At 38.0% G+C, this 8,365-nt stretch overlaps 1 protein-coding gene across 2 annotated transcripts in view; it reads right to left on the bottom strand.

Annotated features, from left to right (window-relative positions):
* LOC139133789 (nuclear receptor-interacting protein 3-like) overlaps positions 1-8,365 on the bottom strand; it is a 40,396-nt gene that overhangs the window by 21,716 nt on the left and 10,315 nt on the right. For both annotated transcript variants that reach the window (XM_070700558.1, XM_070700565.1), the window contains exon 2: positions 2,207-2,442. In XM_070700558.1, the coding sequence (XP_070556659.1) occupies positions 2,207-2,311 (105 nt within the window). In that variant the 5' untranslated portion in view covers positions 2,312-2,442. The remainder of the gene's footprint in view (positions 1-2,206; positions 2,443-8,365) is intronic.

The following is an 8,365-nucleotide window of genomic DNA, read 5'->3' as shown; positions in this document are numbered from 1 at the left end:
CACTACCTACCATGATCCATATTGACATTTAACTGAATATAAGAAAATATCAATCTTCACATAGCAGAGTTATATTAGAGTTATATAGCCGTTAAGTCTGCCTCGAGTATCGAGCAAAAATGTGGAAACTTTAACATTTGGTGTATTAGGAAAAATTGAGAGCTAATTATCGACTATGTGATTATCATGTATATATACACAAACATACATATATATATATATATATATATATATATATATATATATATATATATATATATATATATATATATATATATACATACGCACACACACACATACACAGAGGAAGGTAGACAGGTTGAGCAGAATGAACAGCATTATAGTTAATGTTTCGGAGACATCACGTCCGTGCCTGTTATCTGTAGTTCTTCGATCGCTCTGCATTAATATCAAAAATGTATTAGTTGGTTCGCAGGATCTAGCTATTAACTGATTACACTGCTTTCATAATATTCTACATCCATTTTTCGCCCAGATTTTGGTTGCTATGGTGACGCTATTTTAAGTTAAGCGGCTCAACTTGTCTCTCCGTGCGACCCTGTACAACCTCCATCAACTTTGACGCTTCCTCGTCCGTCAACTATAATTTGTTGGATGTGAAAAAAGCGTCACTTCTGCTAACAGTGACTTAAAATTGGGACAATTCAAAGGACGGGAAGTTCACGGATGTTGAATGTGTTCGTCGCATTGCACAATCATCAATTGACCGGTGGTGCCAATGCTACAGGGCAACTTCATCACGAGTTGCAACGCTGAACTGTTCTTCCGTTGATCACGACAGAAATCATCCCTCCGATGGCGTTGTCCAACGAGTCAAAATGTCAAGGAGAACAAAAGCAAACGCTGCGACATACGAAGACGCGTGAGACGCACCTTGCTTTCTGTTAAATTAGTAATAGTACAGTATACACATATTGACTGGCCATGAGGGCAACAGTATACGTCTGTACCCCGAGGGACTGTGAGTCACCCTAAAAAACAGACTGTTTCCCGAGGCCGTAGGCCGAGGGAAACAGTCTGTTTTTGGGGGTGACTCACAGGCCCGAGGGTTAAAGACGTATGCTGTTGCCTTCATGGCCAGTCAATATGTGTTTTGTAACACATCTCATCCGTAGCCATGAGAACGTACTATACACAAAAGTTGTCTCATGTAGGCCTACGATGTTACATGTTGGAGTGGTTCAAGAAAACGTTTTTCCAAACAGGATCGCAATACTTCTGCAAAACGTTCAATGCACCTTTGATTATAGTTTTCGCCCGTTTCGAGTCCTTGTTGGAAACCAAAGCATTCAATTCTTCTTCAGAAAGTAGGATAAACCAAAAAAATTCTCGACTATCGTTTCGATTGGCCGCAGACGACATCTTTGTTTACATTCCGGTCCGCGCACGCGTCAATGCCGTCTTTGACGTCAGCGGGCATCAATTTTCGAAACTGATGCCTGGCAGGCAACAGTTCCAACAAATGATGCCTGATGACGTCGTTTGCGTGGATCAGCACAAAAAGAATGCATCCCACGTTACTATCAACTGGCGATTTAGAATACAGACTGCGGATGAGGTGTGTTACAGTTGTATCTGCTGAACGGAATTTAGTGAGAACGAGTTCGATATGACGGCGTGTCATATCCGCGTTAATGTGGACGAAACGTTATTTTAGTTTCGCCATGTTATATTTGGATGCTATGTTTTGAAAATCTTACTTCAAAATTTAGCGCAAAGGTTTGTCAATATGCACCTCCTATTGCCCAACTCTTTCCAACTTTGAGAAATCACATGGCACAGCGACTTATATTCAAATACTTTGTATTGTCACTGAATGTCGCGTTGTTATACGTATGCCTTCTTTCATTGCGGGATTTGTCTATCTGTCGTACCCTTGTCAACTGTTATCATGTAGGCTGAAACCGCCAACCAGTTCCCTGTAAGGCTTGATCTGTAGCATGTTTGTCAATAATTATACCACATATCAGAGTATATAAACACATGTTATGGAAGTCCTGCCGACAATGAGCTGTATTAAATACAACCTGCTTCGTGCAGCGCGTGGGTTCCCAGCCAACAAAGGACCACCAATTGCTCGCCATTGACGGTAAGCACGACGCGTTGGTAAACACATAATCACAACCCGTTCTAAATGTGGCTTTCTCATAAATCTATACAGTTTCGCAGAATCCAGGATACTTACAGCGTCTTTTGAGGTTCCCACTCGCATGTCTAGTGGCAGCAAGTCTTTCGAGTTCTTGTGCGTGAAGCCGACACCTGGCTGGCGGCGTCTTTGTTGTCGTTCCATGTTTGGCTCGTCTGCTTCTGAGCGCGAATTTCCTTCTACATCTGATGTCGCTGAATTTCTACTGGCTTTCAGGGCTTGTTTATGATAAATACCGAAGAGACTGGGATGGCGATAATCAAGTCCCCGAAGATCTGTGCGACAAGGGAGGGAGAAAAAGTGAATAGGAAATAATGATAGGAGGAACGGTCAGCCCAATTATCGCATGCATAGCTCCTTTCGCTCAGCGCAGCTCATTTGTGACAACCTAATTACCACAGCGCGCACTTATATGTCGCTACCAGTTCTCCACTGATTTCTGAAGATGCGTTTCCGGCCTAGAAGATATTTTGGCTTCCTTCTGCCTTAATATCGCTAGTGTTTGTTCTGATTTTATTTACCATCGCCGGAATCGAATCTTTTAATCTTTCAATGTCTAAACTTTTTCAATTTATTTTCAAAATCATTTTTTAAAAATACCTTATAGTAGTTGATGGCGCAATAGAGTATCTCCCTAGGCCTTGCGATTATTAGGGGCCCAAGCCGACCGGCTGGGCCCCTATTGGTTTTATAGGAGTTCAACTTTCTTCTTCTACTTCTTCTTCTTCTTCCGCTCTTTTTTTGTCGACCTAGAATCAACCACCGCTTACCGCAAACTTCTGAAACTTGCAGGGCTAATAGGTACCTATGAGATCTCGTGCACCTGGGTATACAAATTTCGATTGGTCACGTGACTTGGCGGCCATATTGGATTTTCCAAAAACCTAAAAATGGCTTCTCCAGAAGACCCAGGGGTCTAGTCGATTTGAAATTTTTTGTATAGCAAGCATGGTCTAAGGTCTTAAGAATTTGCCAATAAAATCGCATGCGGTCACGTGACCTTGGCCGCCATATTGGATTTTGCGAAAATCGTGATTTAATCTTTAAAAATCTTCTTCTCCAGAACCAAAACACCGATTTGACTGAAATTTCACATGTAACATCTTAAGTGTGATCTCTTTCAAGTTTGCGAAAGGCGTTTTGATCGGTCACATGGTTTGGCCGCCATATTGGATTTTGCAAAAATCGTGATTTAATCTTCAAAAATCTTCTTCTCCAGAACAAACACACCGATTCAACTGAAATTTGACATGTAGCATCTTAAGTGTGATCTCTTTCAAGTTTGCGAAAGGCGTTTTAATCGGTCACGTGGTCTGGCCGCCATATTGGATTTTTGCGAAAATCGTGATTTAATCTTCAAAAATCTTCTTCTCCAGAACAAACACACCGATTCAACTGAAATTTGACATGTAGCATCTTAAGTGTGATCTCTTTCAAGTTTGCGAAAGGCGTTTTAATCGGTCACGTGGTCTGGCCGCCATATTGGATTTTTGTGAAAATCGTGATTTAATCTTTAAAAATCTTCTTCTCCAGAACCAACACACCGATTCGACTGAAATGTGACATATAACATCTTAAGTGTGATCTCTTTCAAGTTTGCGAAACGCGTTTTGATCGGTCACTTGGTCTGGCCGCCATATTGGATTTTGCGAATAATCTGATTTAATTGTTGAAAATCTTCTTCTCCAGAACCAACACACCGATTCGACTGAAATTTGACATGTAACATCGTAAGTGTAATCTCTTTCGAGTTTGCGAAAGGCGTTTTGATCGGTCACATGGTTTGGCCGCCATATTGGATTTTGCGAAAATCGTGATTTAATCTTAAAAATCTTCTACTCCAGAACCAATACACAGATTCGATTGAAATTTGACATGTAACATCTTTAGTGTGATCTCTTTCAAGTTTGCGAAAGGCCTTTTGATCGGTCACGTGGTTTGGCCGCCATATTGGATTTTTCAAAAATCGTGATTTAATCTTTAAAAATCTTCTTCTCCCGAACAAACATCGAATTGACTGAAATTTGCATATACCATCTTTAAAGTGATGTGTTTCAAGTTTGTGAAATAGGTTTTGATCGGTCTCGTGGTTTGCCGCCATATTGGATTTTCCGTAAAATATTAAATTCCAAGTGAAACGTACAGTAACTATTAGATGATGTTCAAAATCCTACTTTTTCAAGCTCGAATTTTGCACATAATATCAGTATTGCAAGATTTTTCAACCATGTTCACCGCTTGGGCCCCGCCAACGCTGCTTGCAGCTTTAATTTTCTTTAATTTTACAGGGAACGCTCTTTCCCCGCCAAATTTGTAAGGTCAACATTGTCATCAAATTTTCACTGTATAACATCACCTTGCTTCACACGTCCGCTGCGCAACTTGGAAATTATAATCTGCAAAAATATCGCTGTAAGCACGGTCCGACCGTGGGTGGAGGGACTGCTGTAGGATAAAAAAGACTCGCGCAACCCTTGATGGTAAGCCGTATGACAGTGCATGATATCATAGTTTTGGTGGTGAAATGAGAATAAGTTGTGTGGGCCAAATTAAGGTTGTGCGTACCCCGGAAATTTAAAGATATAAACTTTTGCTCAAACCTGTGGAAACTTCAAACCATTCCCTGTCAAAGTGAAGAATTACAATTAGGGACCATCGTGCAAAGTTTGGTGCAAGATAAACAAAATACCTGACATTTACCGATATTTGAAATTCAAAATGGCTGCCATCCCTGTGTTAACTCAATGGAAAAAATGAAATTGACTAAGTTAAAACTTTCCATGAGCTTCAAAATGAGCTCCACAAGTGATAAACCCAAAAAGTATCGTATTAGATTGAGAGTCCTAACATCCGTCCCGAGGGAAATTGCATGTATGATCATATGGTTTATTATTTTTCTGCACGCAATACGTTTTTCGCCATACGTGGCTCACGATGATTGGTCCGTCAGTCCATCATGGGGATGAGTGTCTGTGTGTCTGTATGTCTGTCTGTCTGTCTGTCTGTGTGCTCGATATCTCAAAAACGGCTCATTAGATCAGAATAAAATCTTGTACATAGATTCAGTTTGCAATGGCAAGAACTGATTGGCGGCTGTGGCTTGCTTACTTTTTGCTCATTTGCATAATTAATGATTTTAGAAAAAACGGATATACATTGAGAATGACTGAATACAATCTGATAAGATTTGCTACAAATGTTGATCACACCAAAGTGTATCAGCCGTGAAAGATATTAAGGTTTGACAAGAAAGATCATTACTAATTTGCATATTTAATGAACTTTCCTAATTAGTGATATATATCTCAAATGGCTAGATTAAAATTGACGAAACTTGGGATGTATATTAAAGATACTGTGATATTAACATTATTGAAAGTCATTAAGCCTTTTTGCTTCAACCAATTCCTAATATGCATATTTAATGAACTTTCCTAATCAGGGATATATATCTGAATTGACTAGACCAAAGTTGATAAAACTTGCTACATATATTGAAGATACTATGATGCAATATTCTTGAAAGTCATTAAGCATTTTACTTCATCCAACTCCTAATTTGCATATTAAATAAACTTTTTAAATTAAGAATTTATATTTGAATTGACTTGACCAAAATAAATGAAACTTACTATGTAAATTAAAGATACTATGATATAACATTATTGAAAGTCATTCAGCATTTTACTGCATCAAATTCCTTATTTGCATATTTAATGAACTTTCCTAATTAGTTATATATATCTGAAATGACTCGACAAAAGTTGATGAAACTTGCTATATACATCGAAGATACTATGATGTAACATTATTGAAACTCATTAATTAGTTTTACTTCAGCCAATTCCTTATCTGCATGAACGTTTCTAATTAGGGATATATATCTGGATTGACTCGACCAAAGTTGATGAATCTCGCTACATATATTTAAGATACTATAATACAACATTATTGAAAGTCGTTTAGCATTATTACTTCAGCCAATTCCTAATTTGCATATTTAATGGACTTTCCTAATTAGGGATATATACGATACTGGGATTTACTTGATTAAAGTTTGCAAAACATGCTATGTACATTGATGATTATACCAGGTTATAACAATATTGAAAGTCATTTCGCATTTTTATGTCAGCTAATTTATAATTTGCATCTCTAATAAGCTTTTACAATTTGGCATATGTAGCTTGAAGGACTTTTATTTCAGGTAATTGCATATTTGAATACTTAATGACTTTACAATTGATCTGTGGTGAATATTGTTCATTATGTTGATCCTAACACTTTCAGTGAAGTTACAAACATGTGGCAAAGGTTCAAATTTGCACATAAATGCAATATATATAATGAAACACGTGAGCATTTTCGGTGCATATCTGGTTCTTCTATGCACGTATAAGACAAGTTCATCTTTTAATGTTCTATATAAAAAGAGTTTGGAGTAGGAAGTGACATGCTCGAAAACACACCGCACTATATCTTTACAATGTACAATGGTACTGCATGCATATGCATTCTTGTCCGGATTAAAATTCAGAGGTCATCAATAATAACATTTGACATTTATACAAAATTACAGTCTATGTCGATTATGCTGGTGACTGAGTATTTTGACACGATTTGTTGATTTAAAAATAAAAAAATTATTTATTATGAATAATTTCGTTTGTCCGACAAGCAACGCGTTGACGTAAAATAGTTATAAGTCCATGTTTCATGTGTGAACTTGGCATGAGAAATTTAAAAATTGGCATACTCCATCAGTTACATAAATAACGAAAACTCTGGGGTGATTGATCAATTTTTACGTCACCATGACATTTATTGGAAAACAGAAAAGACCACAGCTCCAATCGCTGAAACCTTCAATGCGGTTTTCATAATCTCCTCAGTTTGTGAGATATAGTTATTGCAAGTAAAGTAGTTTGTTGGCACAATTAAAACTAAGTATGTTAACGTGCTCGGAGAAAGGAACAGGGGAAATATACTCATTCTTCTTCCCCGAACAAAACTAATTAAATTCTATCAACAATGCCATCTATTATCCTTTCAAGTTCAAGCTAAATCCAGCTGTGTCCTCATTTGTGTTTCAAGGCCTCACGTCGTGAAGACATGGCCATATAATGGTTATTTGACGTTGACGTTGCTTAGTGCCAGCTAGCGGATGTCAGAATATCCAATGGGATTTGGAAGGAATACGTGTCCATGTGGATGCGGGGACAAGAACTCACAATTCCAAAGATCTTTCATCATCTGATTCGAACACTGAAGTTCAAGTAAATTCTCTTCTTTTTCGTTAGTAACACAGCGAGATACTTGACTGACAAAATATCAAATCAAGCACGCCTCCTCCCCCACTACCTTCGTGGAGGGACCATGCCTCAGGCCATACTCTTGATCATGTTCTACTGTTGTTAAACGGGCAGGTTTATTTATCAGTGTATTAGTATATCGTCGTTGTTTTTGCTACAATACACCATAACGTACGTTTTGCATCGTGCTCCAGGCCAGAATGACGTCAAGAATTACGCCACTAACGTTCCAACGTCACTGCATACAAGTGGAACAGCACAGTGTACACTGGACGGCGAGTAAACAAGAGACTTAGCCGTATGCCCTGACTTGGCATGACAATGTATAAGAATAAAGTAACCTCCATAGTATTCATAGCCAATCATTAGAGGGACACATTTAGTGATTGACTTCAAGGGGACGCCAGTGACGTAAGTTTTCTTATCTGGAATCCTTCACAGTCAAATAGCAATTTTATGGCTTTCATGAAAAATAGGAGTACCATGTTTAGTTTTGGGTATCATACAAAAAATATGGACAGGTTCCACACAAACAATTTTTATCCAGAGACATAATAATCACCTCAAAGATATTAGCTTAACCGTGGATTTTTTACATCCATGGCTTAATCCATCACTTGTTTGCTCAAAGCGAAACAGTACGATATCTAATTTACACAAATGCAAAACGGGATATGGGTGCAGTAAAACATGGTGCTGATAACTTCTTTCTGTTTACCAAAGTGATTTAAGTGATAATGTAATTAAGTGATATTGTAATGACTATTTATGATCACCTTTTGTGTTTTTAGTTTAGGCAATGTTTTCAAGTATATCTTGCAGCAATAAAACATTTCTCATTTGCATAAGTCCAATATGTCAACCATGTCACTTCCTTTCTTTCTTC

Source organism: Ptychodera flava, chromosome 1, assembly GCF_041260155.1.
Source record: "Ptychodera flava strain L36383 chromosome 1, AS_Pfla_20210202, whole genome shotgun sequence".
NCBI lineage: Eukaryota > Metazoa > Hemichordata > Enteropneusta > Ptychoderidae > Ptychodera > Ptychodera flava.
Note: the sequence above shows the minus strand (reverse complement) of the source record. Positions and strands in the feature narration are given on the sequence as shown.